The sequence below is a fragment of the Castor canadensis genome, chromosome 5 (genome assembly GCF_047511655.1).
Source record: "Castor canadensis chromosome 5, mCasCan1.hap1v2, whole genome shotgun sequence".
NCBI lineage: Eukaryota > Metazoa > Chordata > Mammalia > Rodentia > Castoridae > Castor > Castor canadensis.
Window position 1 is genome coordinate 167,292,547 of NC_133390.1, and position 23,294 is coordinate 167,315,840.

At 47.5% G+C, this 23,294-nt stretch overlaps 1 protein-coding gene across 10 annotated transcripts; it reads left to right on the plus strand.

Annotated features, from left to right (window-relative positions):
• The first annotated feature begins 2 nt into the window (after positions 1-2).
• On the plus strand, positions 3-21,562 carry Pabpc1l (poly(A) binding protein cytoplasmic 1 like). 10 transcript variants are annotated; one of them, XR_012448275.1, is made up of 14 exons: positions 3-241; positions 2,187-2,380; positions 6,946-7,061; positions 8,034-8,173; positions 8,314-8,408; positions 10,611-10,748; positions 11,914-12,009; positions 14,780-15,046; positions 15,799-15,889; positions 16,476-16,604; positions 18,065-18,171; positions 19,142-19,235; positions 20,419-20,793; positions 20,914-21,562. XR_012448275.1 is itself a non-coding variant. In XM_074074838.1 (14 exons), exons 1-14 carry the CDS (start codon positions 49-51, stop codon positions 20,980-20,982), a joined length of 1,860 nt encoding a protein of 619 aa, XP_073930939.1. In that variant the 5' UTR covers positions 3-48; the 3' UTR covers positions 20,983-21,562. The 10 variants fall into 10 exon arrangements, 7 of the variants coding, with proteins under 7 accessions (XP_073930939.1, XP_073930938.1, XP_073930940.1 ...); XM_074074838.1 differs by having other exon boundaries at positions 20,419-20,549; XM_074074837.1 differs by having other exon boundaries at positions 20,419-21,562.
• Positions 21,563-23,294: the final 1,732 nt, after the last annotated feature.

The following is a 23,294-nucleotide window of genomic DNA, read 5'->3' on the forward strand; positions in this document are numbered from 1 at the left end:
AAGGCGCGGCGGGCGGGCTGCGGCAGGGACGGACGGGGACAGCCCACCATGAACGCCGGCGGCCAGGGCTACCCACTCGCCTCGCTCTACGTGGGCGACCTGCACCCCGACGTGACCGAGGCCATGCTCTACGAGACCTTCTCGCCTGCCGGCCCCATCCTGTCCATCCGCGTGTGCCGCGATGTGGCCACCCGGCGCTCTCTGGGCTACGCCTACATCAACTTCCAGCAGCCGGCCGACGGTGAGCCTGGCGGGGCCCGCGGGAGTGGGGCGGGACGGGTCGACGGCCAGACAGACGGCACCCGGGCATTCATCTGTCGTTTGCATCCAGGAAAACCGAAGCCCGCAGACACAGGGAGTGGGAAGGCACTCGGTCCCTGAGGGGAGAATTGGCTATTACAGCGCGGTTCACTGGTACTGCTTGGCTTTGCAGAAGACAGAGATTAAGGCCAAGTAAAAACAGCTAAGGGCTTTGGGGTCTGGCAGGCCTGGGATAGAGACCAGCAGCTGTGTGATGCTGGGCAAGTTGCTTTCTGGAGAATCGGGGTTCTTCCTTTTCTTAAGAGTTGGTTGTGGTTCCTTCCCTTGAGAGATTCAAAACACCTGGGGAGGACAAGGCCCAAGGCGACACAGCTGGAGGGTGAGGAAGCCTTGAGCTCCAGCCTTCCAGAGCAACCTGACAAGAGATCTGTAACCCGTGTCTCCACCTTCCCAAATCCTGAAAAGCTCCTCCAGGCTCCAGGCCTGGTTCCCAGGTCTCAGGATTGATTAGTGTTTTGTCAGCTGAGCACGCCTGTGCTTGTCTGTTGAGAATGAGGATAAAGGCGCAGAGCCCTGGGTTTTACTGAAGCTCTAATGCTAATCTCCCTGTCACCTCTTTATCTGCAAAATGAGGCAAAGGCTTACTCCTCAATAGCATGAAGAATGGAGAACTGGAGTCTGTGAAGTACCATTTGGTACATTGTAAGCACTCCTAATTGATAACCCAAGAAAAATAATAGTTGCTGTAACACTCCAGAAATGTAACGAAAAACACCTACCCCAGCCAGGTGTGGTGGGGCATGCCTGTAATCCCAGCACTTGGGAGGCTGAGGCAGGAGGATTGTGAATTTGAGGCCTGCCTGGACTACATAGCAACACCGTATCTCAAAAAGAAAGGCCTGTGTCAGCCAAGTCCACAAGAAGCCCCTGGGTGTACTGATAGGGTCCCTGAATTAGGGGGTTTGCAGCAAATGCTGGTGGATTACAGGGCACTTTCCCCTTCCCTCTGCTCTACCCTATCTCCTACCTTTTCCTGTTTTCCTCCTCTGCAAGCCCCATGAGTGAAGTAGGACCTGTTGGTCCAGTGCACAGATGGGAGAACAGAGAGGCAGGGACGAGTTTTGCCCCTAGCTGCTAGAACTGGACAGAGACCCCAGGCTTCCCAAGGCTTGCTCTGCTGCCCTCCCAGCCCCTTCATGCCCCTGAAACTAGCAGAGTCCCCGGAGCAGGGGACAGCATCTTCCATGGGAGGAAACAGAATGTAGCAGAAGCGAGGAGGGTGGACAGAGGTAGCTGTTCTCAGACACCCTGCCTTCCACCAAACACCTAGTGCACGTGTGGTTCAAAGTCCAAATGTGGCTCCTCGAATGCTTTGCTTTTCAATCTGCCCAGCGACCTGGAGGTAGGTGGTGTTGTCTCTGTTAGGCGTGGAAAGGAAAGAGCATCATCTCCCCCATTTACAGGTGAGGCTGAGGGCTTGGAGAGGTGGCGTTCACTTCCCCCAAGGCAAACTGCTCAGGATTGACATCAAGCCTGCTATTCAGCACCTCTGAGACTTAATTTCCTCAACTGCTGCCACCCCTAATCATAGGGACCCCCTTTTACATTCTCATCTTCTCGTACTTCAGAGGCTGGAGTAGACCTGGTCCTGCCCCTGACCTTTCTCATCTTTCTGAGCCTCAGTTTTCCAGTTCATAAAATGTGGAATCCACACTCACACAGGGTTAGAGTGAGGTCATCCTGGAAGGCGGGAGAAGCACCGTGCACATCAATTCCCTCAGTTTACCCCACCTGAGCAGCCAGGATCCTATCTCCAGTGAAACCCAGGCGATGGCTTTCTTTTGTTGGTTCCTAATTAAGCACCATGGAGGTTCAGGTTCAGAAATGCCCCCTAACCTGCTCCTTTCTCTCCTTTTCCCGTCCAGCGGAGCGGGCACTGGACACGATGAACTTTGAGGTGATCAAAGGCCAACCCATCCGAATCATGTGGTCCCATCGGGACCCAGGCCTTCGAAAGTCGGGCGTGGGTAACATCTTCATCAAAAACCTGGAGGACTCCATTGACAACAAGGCTTTGTATGATACCTTCTCCACCTTCGGGAACATCCTCTCTTGCAAGGTGGGCGTGCCTCTTTGTGGGGACTCAGTGTCAAGTACCCGTGTGGTAGAGGGATGCCAACCAACACTTCACCTTCTAGTTGGGCTTCAGGTTCAGCAAATGCTGGACCAGTAGCTGTTCTTTTAGTCTTAGCTTCATACACCTATCCGAGGTTACCTGTGTACCGGTCAGCTCGCTGTGTCACCACCCGAAGCTCATGGCTATCTAAGCCACTGTTTATTTAACTCATAACACTGCAGTTGGCCATCAGGCTTGAGCTCAGCTGGGCAGTTCTTCTGGCCTTGGCTGGATCCTTGCATCTGTACCTGGTGGGGTCCTCAGGGGACATATGTGGCAGTGGCTGACCATCAGCTGTAACAGCTGGCCTTTCCACCATGTGGTCCTCTATCCTCCAGCAGGTTAGCCTGGGCCATTCTTAGGCGGTGGCAGGTCCCAGAAGACAGTGGAAGTTTACCAGGCTTCAACTCAGAACTGGGACCCCATCACTTCTACTGCATTCTATTGGCCAAAGCAAGTCAGGAGATCAGCCCACGTTCAGAGTGAGAAGGCAGGAGAACATACGGGATAAGAAAGCCATTAATTTCTCTGCGTTGAGGGCAACAAATGCTATCTAGTTTTTTAGGTGTCTTATGTATTCTCATCCCTCCCTTGTGGGCTCTCGCTTTATCATATGATCAAAGTCCAATCCCATTGTTGTGTTTGCCCTTGATCTAATGTCCGCATATTCGCAGAGAAACTAAAGCAGATACTTTAAAGCAACTGAGGCCAAAAGGAGAAGGGGACTAGGAACTAGAGGAAAGGTTAGTTCAAGAAGAATTAACTTAGAAGGAAATCAATGTGAGTCAACTCCCTGTATAGCTAACCTTATCTCAACTAGCAAAAACCCTTGTTCCTTCCTATTATTGCTTATACTCTCTCTACAACAAAATTAGAGATAAGGGCAAAATAGTTTCTGCCAGGTAGCAAGGGGTAGGAGGGGAGAGGGAGAAGGAGGGGGTGGAGGAAGGGGGGGGAAATGACCCAAACATTGTATGCACAGATGAATAAAATAAAAATTTTTAAAAAACCCATTAATTGGGGGCACCATAGCAACCAGTAGATCGCTTTTTTTTTTTTGCCACTGGGGATAGCACCTAGGGCTTTGCTCATGATGCTAAGTACACATTCTACCACTGAGTACCCCCAGGTGTGACCCCCATCTTGTTTTTAAGACTTCTCTTATGCTACATAGAGAAGTCTTGTTGTTAGTCACTGTTGTGTCCCAGTAACTAAAACAGACTTGACATGCAATGGATGCTCAATAAGTGTTTGTTGAGTGAATGGGTGTACTGTCATTTGAGAAGGGCTCTGATTGATCAGTTCTCTATGTGAGGACGTGGGGTTGCAGAGACTGTACAGCAGTCACTGTGCAGACTAGAGGGATAAAACCTGGGTGCTGTGCTTCTGGGTTTTATGAGAATGGCTGGTGGGGGAGGTACGGTGACCTCTGTGTTAGAGCTTCTCCCCAGTGCTGCTATGTGTCAGGCACAATCCCCAAGTTCTCAGTGAGGCCTTCTGCCATTCCCTGTGGTTGGGGGGCTGAGAGGAGCAGACTGAGCCTGAGGTACAGTGATGTGCTGATGTTTCTCTGTGACAGAGAAGCAGGGCTGTCTTCCTGAAGATCGTGGAAGACAGAGACTCCTAACTTTGGGGTCAATTTCTTATAATAACAGCAGCAGATGTGTGCAGTACATCCTGTGTGCTTGGTTTTCTGCATGTGTGACTACCCACGACTCCCCTATCCCTGTTGTCCCTTCATGTTGCCATAGGAGGATTCCCCCACTGCACAGAGGGCACAGAGGCTCAGAGAGCTGAAGTTACTTGTCCACCGTTCTGTGTTGCACAGGGGGTGGAGGGTTAGCAGGAAAGCTGGGATTTGAGCTAGTGGATTTGCCAGCTTAGCTGAAATAAGTTGAACAGGGAACAGTTTGTCCCTCCCCTTATCCAGGCCTGGAGTCCTCTGGACCTCTGAGGATTGGACAGAAAGTTCTGTGTGACACAGACCAGTCTTTACAGCTCTGATGAGGCCCTGGTGAGGGCAGGGTAGGAATAAGGTGTACGGTGTGGTCCCGGCCTCCAGGAGCTCTTAAACTGGTTGGAGATGGTGAAACTTTTAGGAATGGCTGGAAATTGGGCTGTGAGGGAAACCATGGTGCTCGTGTCGTCAGGGCTCCAGGGACAAAAGAGCCATCTGACTAGTCAGGAAGGGTGTCTGTGGCACTGCAGGGAGAGCAGGTGACACAGGTCAGTCTACATGAGTGCAAAGCGCATCTGGTCAGCAGAGAGGCAACATAATGTAGTGTGTCAGACTGAGGACATTAGGGCCAGATGTCTTGGGTTCACATCCTGCCTCTTCAACTTTCTGGCAGTGTGACCTTGGGCCCAGCCATTTAACCTGCCCATACCTCAGTTTCTTCTAAAAGGGTCAATGTAGAACCTACGGTGGTGTTGTGGTAAAGATGAACTGAGTTATGTACAACCCATGAAAGGGTACTCGGAGCAGCGTTAAGCAGCCAAGTAATAAATACAATAATTAGGAAATTACTGCTACTGCCTGGCTGACCATGGACAAGTCGGTGATTCGTGTTTTCCCACTGGAGCTCTGAGGTTAAGAATTATGTAGAATAGTTCTCCTGAAAAATATAACAAGATAAATATGTGATGCCCTTAGCAGGTGCTGGACCCAGAGTGGGGCCCCAGTCAACAGAGCTGAGTCTGGAAGGGCTCGGACTTGAATTGAAAGTGGAAGGACCCTGTTTGGGGCTGGAGAGGTAGAGGAGAGGGTGCTGGGCAAGGGTTTGGGCACAGGATTTGTCATGCAGGGACCACTGGAGAACCTCAAGTGCCAAGTTGACAGTTCTGTGCATAGTAGAAGCCACTGAAGGCTAAAGGGACCCAGTCAGGATTACAGGATGGAAATTGCACCCAGTGGTTAGTGTGGGGCAGGAAGGCTGGCGTGTGGTTCCAGTGATAAGTGGTGCTGTAGTCATCTTGAAAAGGGGACCAATGATCTTAGTTCAAGTTCAACAGGAAGAATGAGAGCTATTTGAACTATATCCTTTCCCTGTTCTTGAGTTGTCTTTCTGACCTGAGTTGTGAGGGTCACAGAATGAGTAGAAAGTTCTGTTAAAAATTTGAGTCAGGTACCTGTGGCTTACACCTATAAATCCTAGCTACTCAGGAGGCAGAGATCAGGAGGATCATGGTTCAAAGCCAGCCCTAGGCAAGTAGTTCACGACACCCTAACTTGAAAAAAAACTATCACAAAAAAAGGGCTGAGTGGCTCAAGTGGTAAGAGTGCCTGACTAGCAAGCGTGAGGCCTTGAGTACAAAGTCCAGTGCCACCAAAAAAAAAAAAAAAAAAAAAAAAAAATTGAAACGCATGTATAGGGGTGGCTCAAACTGTAGAGTGAGCACAAGGCCCCAATTTCAAACCCCAGTATCAAAAGCAAAACAAGCAAACATTAAAAAATTTTGAATTGAGTTTGTTGTTGAAATAATATGTGAACTGGTAAAATGTGAACAATGAAGAAGGGAAGAGGTAGGTCAGGTGTCAGTGCTCACACCTGTAATCCTAGCTACTCAGGAGGATCAAGGTTTGAAGCCAGCCTAGGCAAATCGTTTTTCAGACCTTATCTTGAAAAACTCGTCACAAAATAAGAAAAAAGAAAAACTCGTCACAAAAAAAGGGTTAGTAGAGTGGCTTAAAGTGTAGGCCCTGAGTTCAAACCCCAGTACTGCAGGAAAAAAGAGAAGTAAAAAATAACTGTCCTTTTAGCTCTGGTCTCCAGAAATAGGTCTGTGTGATTAACAGAACTGTTAATATTAACAGCTCTGTGTGTCTCTTTCAAAACTTCCTGTGTGTAGACTCCCACTTTACCCCAAATGGGTTTAATGTTCCCCCCCACCCCCCCCCCCGCACTTAATACTGTAATCTTACAGATTAGCTACAGAGTCTGTCACATTTTCTTCAGCTGTGCACTTACACTTGACCAGTGTGACTGTCCTGTAACTGATTTAACCAGGCTCCTCTTTCTGGTGGCACTGGGGACTGAACTCAGGACCTTGTGCTTGGTAGACAAGCACTTTACCACTTGAGCCACACCCCCAGTCCCCAACCAGGCTCCTCTTGATGGACGGAGGCTTAGGCTGTTTCTAGTTTACTGTTAGAACCAGGACACAGCTCCGGGGGTTTGAAGTGATCCTTTGCTCATCATTTCGGGAAGACAAAGCTGGTCTGTGGTGCTTATTCTGAGGGGCTCCTCTCCCTCTTTACTTTGTGATGTGAAGTGAGTGGATCTCTCTCAACTTCAATTTTCCATCTCTAAAATGGGACCACTGTGTGACGTAGCACGTGGTGTGTGCACGCTGGGCAAGGGATCTAACATGACCTCCACGCCAGTCCCCGTGGAATCGTCTTTACATGCGCATAGCAAGCAGGCAGGTACTGGTCCTTCTCACCTTTGCCATCCTTTTCTCCTTGACCCCCACTGGACGTTCTCTCTTCCGATCTCCCCATGGCACAGGTGGTGTGTAATGAGCAGGGCTCCCGGGGCTTCGGCTTCGTGCATTTTGAGACCCACGAGGCCGCGCAGCAGGCCATCAGCACCATGAATGGAATGCTGCTCAATGATCGCAAAGTGTGAGTGGTGGGCTGGGGAGGGGCTGGGGCTTATGGCACCGCCAATTAAGAATGGTATTCAGCCAGGTGCCTGGTGGCTCACACCTGCCATCCAGGGTAAATAGTTCGAGAGACCCCCGTCTTCAAAGTAACCAGAGCAAAGTGGACTGGAGGTGTGGCTCAAGATGCCTGCTTTGCAAGGCCTGTCATCCCAGCTACTTGGGAAGCATAAATAGGATCTCAGTCCAGGCTGGCCTTAGGCATAAATCAAGAACCTATTTAAAAAATAACTAACGCAAAAAGGGCTGGGTCTGTGGTAGAATGCCTGCCTCGAAAGCTTGATGCCCTGAGTTCAAACCTCAGTGTCCCACTGCCAAAAAAAAAAAAAAAAAAAAGTTGCTTTCTTAGATATGTGAACTTGGAAATTTTCATTTTTAAAATTAATGTCATATTTAAGTGATTTCAGTCCCTCCCCTAGAGCAACACTGGCATTGACTGTGTCTGAGTCAATCAGACCAGGGTACCCAGCATATTTTAAATGAATAAGCAAAGTCTGCTGGCATGACTTTGATCCCAGTTTTACAGGAATGAACACTGAAGCTCAGAGAGGTTAAGTAACTTGCCCAGGATCACACAATAAGGCAACTACAGAGTGAGGATTCACACTGTGGCCTGAATCCCAAGTTCATGCTCTTATCTCCTGTGGTCTTTGCTGCCTGCTATATGGTAGCAGTTCTGTGTGCAGTTGTCACAAGAATGAAGTTTTCTGAACCTTATCGGAGGGACAAGCTCTGGAACAGAGCCTTTTGGCTGTTAGAGGTAGCTGGACCCAGTCTGTGGAATATGGTTCTGCCCAGTCTCCCAAATGAGGGATACAGAGGCCGGAGAAGGACAGTCATTGGCCCAAGTGGTCCAGGGCTGCTGGGTGGGCCCTGGTGGGGATGGAGGGGGTGCTGAGGACTGGCACTGTCCACCCTGTTGGTGTGCCCACAGCTACGTTGGTCACTTCAAGTCTCGCCGGGAACGGGAGGCGGAGCTGGGGGCTCGGGCCCTGGAGTTCACCAACATCTACGTGAAGAGCCTCCACGCGGACATGGACGAGCAGGGCCTGCAGGACCTCTTCTCCCAGTTTGGTGGGCGTGGTCCCCAAGGGAGGAGGGGATCTTACTGCTCTTCTCCCTTAGCCCAGCCCTGCTAGGGCTTCCCCGGGGGCTTTGGGAAGGGGAAGACATCTGGGGCTTCCCCAACATGCTGAGTAGATTGGTCCTTCCAGGAAAGACACTGAGCGTGAAGGTGATGAGGGACAGCAGTGGCCGATCCAGGGGCTTTGGCTTTGTCAACTTTGAGAAGCATGAGGAAGCTCAGAAGGTAGGCACCTTACCATGGCTCTGTCCAAGGAGGCAGCATGGAGCCAGGAAGAAGGGCACTCAGGTGTGAGCCTCCGGCTGCTCACGGAGGGAAGGAAAGTCCCCCTCATCCTGGGCTAAGAAGGGCAGGCGAGTCCCACACAGGGAGGGCCCTTCCAGCTCATGATGCAAAGGTTAAAGATTTCATCCTTCTTGCTTGCTTCTAAGTCTTGCGGTTCGAAGCACTGAATGTTTAGGCAGGGAAGCAAAAGTCGTCATATGTGTAAATATTCACTAATGACCTGACCACTGAAAAACTCAGTTCCCCTTCAAACACTTCTAACACCAGTGTAAAATCCTAATCACTGAGTCAGGATACACTTGAGTCTAACTTCTGATTTTTGTGGATACGCCAATGAAAACTCAGTTCAACATAAATGGGTTACAGAGAGAAGGTGCCCATCCTGCAGAAGATGCAGACGTTACTGCGGCAAACTTCAGATCTAGCAGGCTTAGGTCAGTTAGCTGAAGAGGAGAAAAGTCAACCAGGGTTAATACACAAATGTCTCTAAATGAAAGCCTTCAGGGTTAGCAAAATTCTACATGAAGTGGGTGATGTTGTGTTTATGGTATCTTTTTTTTTTTTTTGGTGTTACTGGGAGTTGAACTCAGGGACTTGCACTTGCTAGATTGGCGCTCTACCATTTGAGCCACTCTGCCAGCCCAACTGTCATGTCATTATGAGAGAATTATTCTTGCTACTTTGTTCAAATTATCAGTGTGTAGTTGCAGTAAGAACCTAAATAACCTAAATTTAAGTTCTTTTGTAATAGACTTCATTTTTCAGAGCAGTATGGGCTCATGGCAAAATTGAGGTGAAGCTGGAAGCTGGTGCCTCATGTCTGTAATCTTAGCTACTCAGGAGGCAGAGATTAGGAGGACTCGGTTTGAAGCCAACCTAGACAAAGAGTTTGTAAGACCCTATTTCGAAAACACCCTTCACAAAAAAGGGCTGGCAGAGTGGCTCAAGTGGTAGAGTGCCTGCCTAGCAAGCGTGAGGCCCTGAGTGCAAACCCCAGTACTGCCAAAAATTGAGCTGGATGCCGGTGGCTCACGCCTATAATGCTAACTATTCAGGAGGCAGAGATCAGGAAGATCGCAGTTCAAAGCCAGTTCTGCGAGCCCCTATCTTGAGAAAAAAACCTTCACAAAAAAAAGGGCTGGTGGAGTGGCTCAAGGTGTAGGCTTTCAGTTCAAGCCCCAGTACTGCAAAAAAAAAAAAAAAAAAAGAGATAAAGGCGTATGTTCTCCCCCACTTTGTCTCCCACCAGGGTGGTATGCTTGATAGACTGATGAATCTACTTTGACACGTCCTATCACCCAGGGTCCACCGCTTACACTAGGGGTCACACTTGGTATTACACACTTTGTGGGTTTGACATGTAGCCACCATATGCAATATGGCATCAGACAGAGTATTTCTGCTCCCCTAAAAGCCTGTCTGTCCATCCTTTCCTGCCCTCTAACCCGTTACCACCCCTGATCTTTTTATTGACTTCTTGGTTCTGCCTTTTCTAGAATCATAGTTGGAGTTAATAGAGTTTTTAGCTTTTATAGATTGGCTTCTTTCACTGACTAACATGCATTTAATGTATGAGAATACTTTAATGTATTTAAAATACTCAAATTTTAAATATGGGAAACTGAATTTCAGGGGTTTTTTTGGTGAGACTGGGATTTGAACTCAGGGCTTTGAGCTCACAAAGTAGGCACTTTACTGCTTGAGCCACACCTCCAGTCCATTTTGCTCTAGTAACTTTGGGTATGGGGGTGGGGGGGCTCGTGAGTTGTTTCCTTGGGCTGGTCTTGAACTGTGATCCTCCTGATCTCAGCTGCCTAAGTACCTAGGATTACAGGCGTGAGCCACCAAGGCCTGGCTTCTTTTTTCTTTTCTTTTCTTTTTTTTTTTAAATAGAGCAGGTCCCAATCCCCAAAATGAAAAGTCTGCAGTTTACTTGGGAATTTTGCTTCATGGTTTAAAAAAAGCAGTTGTGCTTTAGATGAGCTTTTATCTTGGTACCGATTATTCTCAGCTGGCAAAGCCAGCCTGGTTTGTAGGCGACCCCTCCAGACGCAGAAGGCAGGACTGGAGACCAGAGCGAGGATCAGGGCTGTATCTGCATGGTTCTGAATGGTTACACGCATTCTCCCCTCCCCTCCTTAGGCTGTGGACCAAATGAATGGGAAGGAGGTGAGTGGGCGGCTGCTGTACGTGGGCCGGGCCCAGAAGCGGGCAGAGAGGCAGAATGAGCTGAAGCGCAGGTTCGAACAGATGAAGCAGGACCGGCAGAACCGCTACCAGGTGAGGCCTGGCCTCCTGATGGCCACTGCTTCTACCTGAAAGTGGTTGCCATGAATGTGACTCCTTCCTCTAGCCATGCTACTTGTAGGAACTAAGCTGGGGCAAGAATCAGATGAGCATTGGGGTGGTGGCTTGTAACAGTGGAGAAATGGGACACGGCCCAACCATAGGTCAGGTGTTGACCTCTTAGAAAATACCTTTGTGTAGGTTCTGTCCCACTGTACCCTCCAGTCATGAACAACCAAAACATCTCCAAATGCCCCCAGAGGAAATCCTGCTCCAGGCTGAACATAATCGGGCCAAATATCTTAATCCAAAAGTTGGAATGTTGTGCAGCCATTAAAATTATATTAAAATTGTAGATCAGGACAATGTAACTTTCTGTGGGAAATGAACCTCTAAATGTTAAGAGTTGTAGATCCCTCCTGGAGAGGTGTAAACCTCCACTCCCACACATCATACTCAGTAGCTCTTAATGAGAGGCAGTTGTCCCCCACTCCAGGGGCTTTTGGCACTGTCTAGAATTTTCAATTGCCACGTTTTGGGGGGAGGGTGCCCCTGGCATCTACTGGAAGCAGCAGTTGTCACTCAGTGGCACAGCTCAGGCTCTGAGGTTAGGCTCCCTGGGTGAGTCCTGACTCTGCCACTTAGGGGGATGTGATCTGGAGCAGTGTACTTGACCTGTTCTTCGGTTTTGACATCTGTAAGATGGAAATTAAAGCTTCCTTTTCTTAGGGTTATTGTGAGGATTAAAAATTAAAATGAGTAAAGGGCTTAGAGCAGTGCCTAGCACCAGACGAGTAATGTGCCAGGGTTCTGAGCTGGCAAGGTGATGGACTGGCAGGCGGCCCGTCTTATGCTCTGTGACCAGTCTGGAGCTGGCCTGTGAGGGACTCTGCCTGTGGAGAGCTACATTCTGGCTGAGCTCTGAGCTGAGCCTGCTGCAGGTCTCAGGTCTCTCTCTATGGCTCCCATCTGTGAAATGGGTACAGGCTGTGGGGACTGGGACCTGTGCAAGTATGAGATCTGCTCAGGGTTCCAGGGGACCGACACGCCGAGTGATTGGGATGATGGACTGCCATGGGAGAGTGAGAGCAGGAGGCAGCCATCATCCTCCCTCATGCTGGGCTTGAGGGAAGAGGCACTGAGTAGCACCCTCCTCCAGGGCGTGAACCTGTATGTGAAGAACCTGGATGACTCCATCAACGATGAGAAGCTGAGGAAAGTGTTTTCTCCCTACGGAGTGATTACCAGTGCAAAGGTGAGGGCCACACATCTGGGGCAGCCTTCCCTTCATCCTCTCACCGCCCCCACCATAGGCCCCAGTCTCTCCCCTGGCTTCTGGGGAAGCTGAGTTCCCATTTGGGGCACTCTTACCCCCTTGGAGCTTGCAGTCCATCTACAGCCTTATCTGGGTTGGTGGGGAACAAAGTAGACATGTAGTCCAGTCATACAGCTGGACTTGAAGCACAGTATAACCTTGGTTCATTCAACAATCATTTATTGAGTGCCTACTGCATGCCAGATTCCAGAAATTTGTGCCTTGTATTTCTGTGAACTTTTGTTACCTGGCATTGGCCAGTGATATAACCGTCTAGACTGCAGTTTCCCCATCAGGAAAATGAGAGTTGGGCTATATCACTCTTCACTGATTCTTCATTGAGCACCAGCTGTGTGCCCAACCCTGTGAGTTACCTGAGATGTGACAACTGCCATTCTACTCAATAGCTCTGACCTTGAAGTAGTTTTAGCTTAGCTTCTGAGCCTCATCTGTAGGGTGAGGGCGTTGGGCTCACTGTGTAGTCCCCAGCCCTGGCTTCTCACTAGAACTGCCTGGGGAGTTCTTAAATGTGAACACTTGGGTTAGACAAACTGAGTGGGGGTAGGGCCTGGGCATTTTATTTTTAAAACCTCCCAGATGATTTTAAGATGACCCACTATTCATTCCATAACCACACTCTGTGGGGAGCACACAGGAACAAGTCAGATTGGGCTCTGCCTTTGAGGGATCTATGGTCTAGTGAAGAGGTCAGATGTATGGCTAACTCAACATATTATAAGATGTATTGGAGGCAGAACTGGAACAGGAAGAAGGGCTTCTTGGAGGAAGTGGCAGTGGTGCTAAAAAGGTTCACTTCCCAAAGAAAGTTATACTGTACTGATCTACAATACTTAATTTACTTTTTTTGGTAGCACTGGGGTTTGAACTCAGGGCCTCATGCCTGCTAGGCACGTACTCTTACTGCTTGAGCCATTCCGCAAGCCCAACTTAATATAGTTTTAATGTCTGCACAACACTCCAATTTTTAGATGTAAGATATTTGGCCTAATTATTCTCAGTCTGGAGTGAGATTTCCTCTAGGCACTTTGGTTGTTCATGCCTGGAGGACGAGATGGGTACAGGTACTACACAAAGGATTATTCTAAGTTGTAATGTTTCTTAGCTGTAGGACCTAAAGCAAGTGCCTGATTGCTTTTACCCACTTGTGAAATGGAAGCAGCCTCACTGCCTCTGGGGACGGCCTTAGCAGCACTCAGGGACTGTGTACCACAGCAGCGGAATGGTGATTCCTGTGACTATTCACCCATGTTGTGTATAATTTCAGAAGATCCATTGACCTTGAGAATTCCTTGAATGAAGGGAATATATAAATCTGGATTGCTCAGGGTTGAGGCATACCTGGGGAGATAAATCATCTTTTTGTAGACCAAACAAGTTGAGATTTTATGCAATTTTTTACACATTTTCTATTTTATAAAATAGTGATTGTGAAAATTAAATGAGTTAAGGCATATAAATGAAATACGTATATCAAGTTCATAGCAAGTTTTGACTAGGTGTTAGCTACACTAGTTTTATCATTACTTTTAAACTGCTTACTAATAGAAGTTCTTAACAATATTCTTGCATCAGGACTCTGGTCCTAGTGAGCCTGTGGACCCCTTTTAAGAGTATTTTTAAATGGACAGTGCAAAATTTATAGAATCATTTAAAAAACTATAGTTACCACTACCAAAATTCTGAAGTGACAGCAGTAATGTGCATTAAACTGAGATCTATCAAAGTAGCAATTAGCATAAATGATATTTTGAGATGAACATATGACATGAAAATATTTGTCTTCATGACAGTCATAGGCATGGCTGATCCTGTATTTTTTGTTGTTGTTATTGTTGCCCATCTTCATAATAGAAGAGATAGCTAATGTAAAAAATGTCAATTTTGCCCATCCAAGTTCTTAATTCTAAAAACGACCATCTGTGGACCTTCAGCTGTATGAGGGGTTGAGGGTTTACTGTTTTTGAGACTTGCTGAGTTAGAGCATGGGCTCTGATGGGGCAACTGTGAAAAAGAGCTCCTTACAGAGTATGTGAGCCAGGTCCGTCTCAAACCTAAAAAATGGTAAGAATGCAACGTAGTTGATCCTCAAAAAGGAAAAAGGCTATTAGTTCAAAAGGTGAAATCCGAATGAAGTCTGGAGTTCAGAGAGCACTGTAGTTAATAGGAGCGGATAAGTGTAATGGTTAGTGGCATCGCATCACAGTAAATGTAGTTTTGACAACGTGACATGCTAACCTTAGGGCAGGCTGAGTGAGATACCCAGCAACACCTCTGTAACTTTCCTGTAAGTCTAAAGTTACTCCAAAAGAATAAAGACTGAGAATGTCTTTCGAAAACTCAAGAACCGGTCCTGTGCCTTGCAGATGCAATAGAGGTTGAGCTCAGGCTGTGTGCATGAGCTATCAGCTAGGTGGCCTTGGACAAGTCACTCTTGCATGTTCCTTTCCTCCCTGTGAAGTGGGAGACACTGGACCTCCCCATGCGGAGGCTGTGTGGGGGTCAGGAAGGCATGTGAAGTGTCTGGCACACAGTAGGCCTCAGTAAATGTGGGATGGATGGCTCCTCCCTCCATCACAGGTTTCTTGAGAGGCCTGCCAGGTGCTGGGTGCGGCCCCAAGGGAGGAGGGGAGCACAACCCGGGAGTGTCCCTTCTCCACCCCCAGCAACCCTTGTCTTGTCTTGCTTTTAGGTGATGACAGAGGGTAGCCACAGCAAGGGGTTTGGCTTTGTGTGTTTTTCCTCTCCAGAAGAAGCGACAAAGGCTGTGACAGAGATGAATGGGCGCATTGTGGGCACCAAGCCACTGTATGTGGCGCTGGCCCAGCGCAAAGAGGAGCGGAAGGCCATCTTGACCAACCAGTACATGCAGCGCCTCTCCACGGTGCAGGCCCTGGACCACCCCCTCCTGGGCTCCTTCCAGCAGCCCACCAGCTACTTTCTGCCTGCTGTGCCTCAGGTGAGTCTATCCACAGCTCCCACCATTCCCCTTCCCCATGATAGCTAGGTAAAGCTGGGAAATAGAGCCTCACAGGCAAATGTAGGTTCTGCTGGAAACTCACCAGGCAGGGTGTTCTGAGGCCTAAGTCTTATGTTCCTCATCACTAAAGGGGGTAATACTGCCATCAAACAGCATCTCCCAGTCTGAGCGAGATTCCTGTGGTCAAGTAAGTTTAGGAGACATGGCATAAAACAGAAGTAGTCTAAATTTCTTTACTGTATTTGTTGTCCAAATAGGCACAGAGTATGTACCACTTCCCCAGCTTGGATGGTGGGTTTTTTGTGGGATGCCTGTTAACACTTCACCTGGCTGTTAATGTTCTGAGGAGCATGGTTTGAGAAAGAACCTTACAGGAAGCAGAAAGATGGAAATTATTGAAGGTTGGCTACCAGGTTGGCCACTCTCCCTCCCCTTTTAGCAGCTGCTTCAGCTGGCACAAACTGGTACAATGTGACTTTTTAAAAATCTAAATCACTGGGCTAGACCTGCTAAGGAGCAAGGTTTGTATCTGAAGTCTTGCCCTGAGAGGGTTTCAGGGCTAAAGGACCTCCTGAGATGGGAGGAGCCCTTCCTGCTAACTTTGTGGGCCTTTACTATAACCTGTCCCCTGGAGGGGACTGCAGTGCTTATAATGGTGTCCCTTGGGGGATGCAGTTTCTCTCCCGCCCTGATGCAAAGCTCCTCACTCTAGGTCCTCTTCTTCCACACAGCCTCCAGCCCAGGCTGCGTACTATGACTCTGGCTCCATAGCTCCTATCCAGCCTGCCCCCAGGTGGACGGCCCAGCCGCACAGACCTCCGTGTGAGTGAGCCAGCCTCTGCCACTCTCAGCCTGGCTTGTGGGCCCCAAGTAGCAGTGTATAACACAGGGATCAAGCTTGGCTCTGCCATTTCCCTGGATTGATCACTTTGCCTCTCTGGGCCTCAGTTTCCTCTTCTGAACTTGGGCCTGAATGTGACATGCATAAAGCACCAAACATTGCAGAGAGCTTGTAAAAGTCATGCAGTGTGGCCATTATCAGTTGTCCCAAAGACTTCTCTGATTTATAGCTAAAAACTCTTGCAAATCTGAGAAAATGAAATTCCTCTGCCTGTATTGTTGATGAATGGCCTAAGAGCCAAGTTCACAGCCACTTAAAACTCTTGGGACTAATGTGAATGAATGGCCAGGGTATTTATGCATCTCAGAGCTCTGGGTAGACATGAATTGGCTGTCACTGCAGATTCACATAACCCCTCTCTGGGCTTCTGGGTCTAGGCGAATTTACTCATCTTTCTACTATGAATTTTTAGTTTCCCTCCTCTTGTAACCACCATGGCACAGTGTACCATTTTGTTTATCCCACATCCCCCAAACCTTCTCTCTCCATTTATCTCTGTGCCACAAGCCATCTACCCTCCAGCTGCCTCAGTGGTCCGGCCACCAGGCTTGCCCCGGCGCCCACGGGCCCACGTCAGCAGTGCCAGGCAGGCTTCTATCCATGTGCCACGCCCAGTTTCCCACACCCAGACAGTGGGTGAGTGTGGGTGGGGCCGAGAGGAAATGGGGGTGTGAGGAGGGTGAAGCAAGATCTCGATGTTGGGGTTGGCCCTGGAGGGGAGTTAGGACGGTCTCCACAGTGATCTCTTGGTAAGTCAGGTCGGCTTTGGAGGCTGTGTGTGTAGTGTGGAAGTTAGCTTGGCCTCCAGTTTCTGGAACTCACTCTGTGGCCCTTGCTGACTGCTGTCTCTGGTCATCTAATCTTTAAAGTAAGGACAAAAATAATATGCACATTTTGTTGTCAGGATTAGTGATTTCACACATGCAATGACCTGAGCCTTAGTACTGCAGCCACTGGTAACGAGGATGTAGGCTTTGGCTGTAAGGCAAGCACATCTGTTTCTTCATTCAACAGATATTCTCCCATTTGTGTGCTGGCTCTGTGCCCCGCACTGGGGATTCTGCATGAACCAGTGGAGTCAGTCAGCTGGCCTTAGGTTGTTGCCAGACCCTGACACCCATGCTAATTATTTTATTTTTAATGGGTAAGTGTGCAGTTGAGTGGTACTCAGTGCACTCACATTGTTGAGTGTGAATTGTACCTATCACCATCCATCTCTAGAACTTTCTGTCTTGCAGAACTGAAATTCTGAACCCATTAAACAGTAACTCATTTCCCCCTACCTCAAGCCCCTGGCAACCACCATTCCTTGTCCTTAAATTTGACTACATTAGTTATGTAAGTGGAATCACAGTGTTTGTCCTTCTGAGAGTTGCTTATTTCACTTAGCACAATATGCTTAAGATTCAGTTATACTGTAGCTTGTCAGAATTTTTCCTTTTTAAGGCTGAATAATAATCCATTGTACATATACCACATTTTGTTTATCCACATCTCATTGGACACTTAGGTTGCTTCAAGGCTATTGTGACTATTGTTTCTATGAACACGGGTGTATAATTGTCTCTTTGAAATCCTGTTTTCAATTCTTCTGAGTACGTATCCAGAAATGGAATTGCTAAATGACATGGCAATTCTTTTTTTGGTACTGGGAATTGAAGTCAGGGCCTCATGCTTGCTAGGCAAGTGCTCTACCACTTGAGCCACACCTTCAGCCATTTTTGTTCTGGTTACTTTTGAGATAAGGTTTTGCTTTATGTCTAAGCTTTGATCCTCCTATTTGTGCTTTCCTGTACAGCTGGGGATCACAGGGGTGTGCCATCTTCCCCAGTCATTGGTTGAGATAGTGTCTGGTGAGCTTTTTGCCCAGGCTAGCCTTGAACTGCAGTCCTCCAATCTCTGCCTCCCAAGTTGCTAGCATTACAGATTTGAGCCACTACACCTGGCATATCTTTAATTTTTTAAGGAACTCTCATACTGTTTTTCTATAGTAGCTATACATATACAACTGTTCCAGTTTCTTCATGTCTTAACCAAAACTTGTAATTTTGTTTTTGTTTTCATAGTAGTCATTTGAACCCTGCTTACTTTTATAGCAAACATTGGTACCCAGACTACAAGACCCAGTGGGGCAGGATGCTCTACACCAGGCCAGCCTTTCCTGCCACACAAATGTTCCTCAGCTGTACACAATGCCCATGGGGTAAGGCCACCTGCTTACTCTGGCTCTGGGAGTCCTGGCTCAAAGCCTTGGCTCAGGTGTTGGCTTTCTGAGCCTTGCTTTCATTTTCTTGGCTTGTAAAGTTGCATTTACTAACGTGTGTAGTCAATAAGAGATCCCCCTTACTAAAAGAAAGGGAAAGAAGGCCAGGATCATATTTTGTTTACTAATCACTATTTGCTTTTCCTAGACTACCAAAATTAATTTGGACTCCCTTAGTATTTCTGTTGAGCAACAAGGAAAGGTATTCTAGGAATATGCTGAGTCTTGAAGGGATGTGATTAAGCTTTAAAAGAGAACTGAGAATGCTTAATTAAATGAAAGGCTATGTATTTATCTCTTTGCCCCAAAACAGGTCCAAAATTCAGCATTATCATAACCTGTCTAGAGTTCCAATGTATTGTATGTAGCTTGAACTATTTTTTTGTTTTGTCTCCTTGTGTAGCTCAGGCTGGCTTCAAACTCACTATGTAGCCCAGACTAGCCTCAAACTTGTGATCTTCCTGCCTCAGCTTCCTGAGTGCTAGAATTATATACATGTACCACCATACATGGAAAGTTTGAACAACTTTTTGCACAATGAACAAGGATACTCTTAAAACACCACCAAATATTTTTAAAATTATCAAGATGTGAGAAGATCAGAAGTATTCTGGGGATGTATCCTTAAAGCTACCTGGGAAAAGGGCTGTTATTGGGCACAAAGTGCTGAACAATTCATGGTTTTCATTTAGTGATACTCATCAGGGGCCTTTATCAGTTCATAGCATTATTTATAAGTTAGAGTATAGTAACTTTGTCTGCTAATCCACATGCCCCACCTGCTCACCCAGACCTTGCCCCCCTGCTCCCTCTCCCAGAGTCTTCCTGGAGGGCTGCATTCATCAGTTTAAGTATTTGAGGCCTTTTCTATCCATGTGGTTAAGGGATGTGTTCCTGGCACCTTGTGCAGGTCCAGGAACCTGCTGTGTACGTCCCTGGCCAGGAGCCCCTGACTGCATCCAGGCTGGCTGCAGCACCCCTGCATGAGCAAAAACAGATGATTGGTGAGTGGTTGGCTCTCCTGTGCTGGGGCAGGAAGAGGAGGGGTGGGAGCTGACCAGCCTGCCAGGAACACGGAGTGAGGACAGGCATGAAGACAGGTCCAACTTTGCCACTGAATGAGCTGCCAGGTGACCTTACCCAAGTTGCCTCTACTTTCTAGGCCCCTCTACTCTTGTCTTCTAAATACTGGCCAGACCAATGATCTCAGGGCTTTTTCCAGCTCTGCTGTTCTACGATACTTAGGTGGGAGTAGGAGACACTCTGGATGTGGGGAGATCAGGGCCAGGAGTGAGATTATGGTCTTGGGTTTCTGCTAGGAATTGGGCCACAAGTGGGAAATACCTGTGCACTGGATAGGTATAGGTGATTCCCACTGGACTCTGAACTCTAGTGTGGTTCTTCTCCAGTCCCAGAGTCCATGAAAGACCCTGCTAAAAGATACTTCTAGTTGTGAATGAACAGGCTTGTTCCTGGCTGGCAGGTACTTCACTTCACAGCCACCCAGATCTCCAGATCCTCACTGAAGGCCCTCACTGCTACTACTCATTACTTCCTCAGTTTATTAGATTTTTCCCACTTCATACTCCATCTCACCACCACAGAAAAAAACTTAAATGTGCTTAATAGAGGTATAAATGTGCTAACAAATATGCTTTGTTAGCAGTGTAAACATTGTCACGCTCCTCGTAAGACCCCTTTCAACCCCAATTTGAGGATCCCATCCTAGCTGGGCCCTTTACACACTGCCAAAATGGGCTGACACCAACACTAGGTCCTGTTGCTAGGCATACCTGATGGTAGGAGGTGAATATATTCTATGTACTTGTCTCCTCAACCCTCAGCCTCAAGTTCAGTAATATATCCTGTCTAGAATAACCAGTATGTCCAGTTTGTGTTCCTTGCAAGATGAACAAAAGTAGTTTTTAGACAGAACAGATTTTTGTGCTGCAGATCACTTCACATATAATACAAAAATTGATTCTTTAAGCTATTCTCTAAAGCAGGTTTGCTATGCCCACTTTATAACTGGGAAAATAAATAACCCAGTAAAGTTGAGACATAGCCTCGAATGAGCAGTTTTGGAATGATAACTTTAATATTCTTTGCTGCTTCACTCCATGTACTCCTTGGACAATGGAGTATAAGTCAGGTGTGTGCATAGGTATCACAGGTTGTTCCACACAGGGGAGCGCCTCTACCCCCTCATCCATGATGTCCATACCCAGCTGGCTGGCAAGATCACAGGCATGCTGCTGGAGATCGACAACTCGGAACTGCTGCTCATGCTTGAGTCTCCAGAGTCCCTCCATGCCAAGGTAGGTAGAGGCTGGGCAGCAGGAGAGCTAAGGACAAGGGCTGTCCTTGACACTCTAGGACAGGTGAAATTGATCTTAAGAGTAGAAGAGGGCCTTCAATAAGGGTTTGCTATTTCAGCCCCTCCAGAGACTAATTCTGTATAGCCGCATAGACAAGCTTTTGACACAAGAAGCTATGTTCTGACAGTATAAAGGTCAAGATTTTTCTGATGTCCAGAAGTGTACCTCTATCTCACAGGATCTTGTGAGTAACAGTGGATAAGTGTTCCCAAATCCTTTATTATGCTGAGATAAGAGAGGTCAAGGCTTTTCTGGAGTCCTGCTGGGCCAGCTGCACTAAGCCTCTTCCACTTGTGTCCCACAGATAGAAGAGGCAGTAGCAGTCTTGCAGGCACACCAGGCCATGGAGCAGCCGAAGGCATATATGCACTGAAAATGGTGGTTGACTGGGGGTTACATGAACTGTGACAGAGCAGCTGAGACCAGGAGAAACTGCAGAGAACCAGGCAAGAGGGTGACTTTCAGAAACTCACCATGTTGTGCTACTGGCTTTATCTGACACCCAAGGATTCCTTGAAGAGGGAAGCTGAAATGATCACAGATGATACACCTACACCTGACTAGAATGGTGCAGAGTGAAGCTGGTGTTTTCGTACCAGCTGCCCTGCCTGGTCTTACATAGAATGAGTTGGGCTTTCCCTGGGCATAGGCTCCATTCTGCCTGTTAGAAGGCCTGCCTGTGTGGGCCACACTACATTCTTAACTGAAGACTGAGTGTCTTCAGTACTTCAGGAACATTTTTTTTTCCCTTTAACCCCTGGAAAATGGAATCCTTACTCCCCTGGTTGCCAAGAGTACAGCATTTCTTTCTCTGAGCTGAAAGGCCCTGTGAACTGTAACTTATTTCTTGACTGGTCTGTGTCTGTAACTGAGCTTCGAATATGGAATGGAGGCTGGTTACCCAGCCAGCCACTTAACTTTTGCTTTGTGTATTAAAAGTACTGCAAAATCTATCTTGCCTTTCTTGTGCTCAAGGGAGGTGGGGAAGGTGGGGGAGGTGGGGGAAGAGCAAACAGATTTGATGGGGTTGGAGCGTGCCTACAAGGAACAGATTCTCAAATGAGTAACAAAGTGCACAGAAGGTATACTAACAGGAGACTTGTCATGGGAACTGAGTTGGACTATCTGTAATAGCTCCAAACTAGAAATGACCACCCCTCCAACAGTGCAGCAGATGGTTAAATGAATATCATCATGCAGTGGACTGAGAAAATGGACCAAAGCTATAGGTACCCACATCTGAAGTATATGGTGTTTCTGTAGGTTTAAGCACCCTGCAGGGCAGGCAAACACCTTAGAAGCAAGCAACTGCTTCCAGGTCCCAGGTGATGGAGGTGTTGTACAATATAATTAAAGAAGAAATGTAAATGTGTTGGGGTGCCTTCCCAGGTCAGGATTCCCCTCCCCAACATGGAATGGGAGAATATCTAAGGTTCTTTGGGGCAGTTAGTGCTCACTTCCCATCAGAGGCATAGACCCCAGATCTTTGCCCTTCCACATACCTGTGCAGCCAAAGCACAGTGGCAAAGACCACAGTTTCTACTACCAGTTCACCAGTAACAAATCTGACTAGTCCAGGAGTCCATGCCATTTTGCCTTAGCTCTTCCTGTTCTCCACAAACATATGTCAAACTTTCTCCACTGCTCAGACCAAACCACAGTCCCTGTGCAGAGTCATCCCCTTTTCTCCAAATGCTGAATGCTGGCCATTTCTTCAGGCCTGATCCTCAGCCTTCTCCTTTTTCTACTTTCTCCTCACTGTGTACCTTTATAACCATATCTTCAATTTGTACACATTCTAGGATGTTTTTTCTTCAGCACAGGCCACTTTTGGGAGCTCCTGGGCCACAGATCGCACACTCTACTTGATTAGTTCTTGGTTATCCCAGTAACATTTCAAACTCGTGTGTAAAACCAAGCTCATGACTTAGTATTCCCCACCCTCAAATCCTCTAGTTCTCTCTTCCAATGTTTTCAATAAATGGCCCCACCCTCATTCTACTGCAAAAGCTAAAATCTGAGGGTTTCCCCACTCCCCCTTTCAATTTCCTTCTTGTCTTCCATATGAAACCTATCAATTTTGCTGCCTTCTCTTAAATAGTTCTACTTTTTCTAAATCCACTACCATCATTCTAGTCTGGGCTCAACTAGGCTCTGGCAATAGCCTCTCCTGGCTTCACTGCATCTGTGCTATTATCCTGTGATCTATCCCCCACCATACAATCAGAGACTTCTCTCATAATGCACAGCCAATGTCTCATCCTTACCTCAGGTTTTCAAAAGCTTTCTATTATTGTTAGTGTAAGGACAAAACCTGTAATGACTTAAGTGACCCTGCATGAACTGGTGCCCACAAGGAAGTCTGCAGGATACCTTGTCATTCCCATGTAGTGATCCTGGCCATTAAGGCGATCACAACAGGACTGGAAGTGTGGTTCAAGTGGTATAGCACTTGCCTAGTGAGTACAGTTCAAACTCCAGTACCACAAAAACAAAAAATCACATTGACAGCTACATGTCCCTTTCCTAGACATGTTAATAAGAAGAAATTTTAGTCCTCAGAGCCTCTGGAGAAAGCCTTTTTGCCTGGAAAGGTCGTTGCCTGGCTGCCTATTTTCACTGGCAAGTCTACACACATACACACAGACACACTCTCAGAGCCAAAAAAGGACAGTGAGTAAGTCA

Bases quoted from the DNA above. Each gene is read 5' to 3' on its own strand.
- Pabpc1l (XM_074074837.1), top strand. From the start codon at position 49: ATGAACGCCGGCGGCCAGGGCTACCCACTCGCCTCGCTCTACGTGGGC. The intron at 10,749-11,913 runs GTGAGGCCTGGC...ACCCTCCTCCAG, and splicing joins ACCGGCAGAACCGCTACCAG to GGCGTGAACCTGTATGTGAA. The intron at 16,605-18,064 runs GTGAGTGTGGGT...TTACTTTTATAG, and splicing joins TTCCCACACCCAGACAGTGG to CAAACATTGGTACCCAGACT.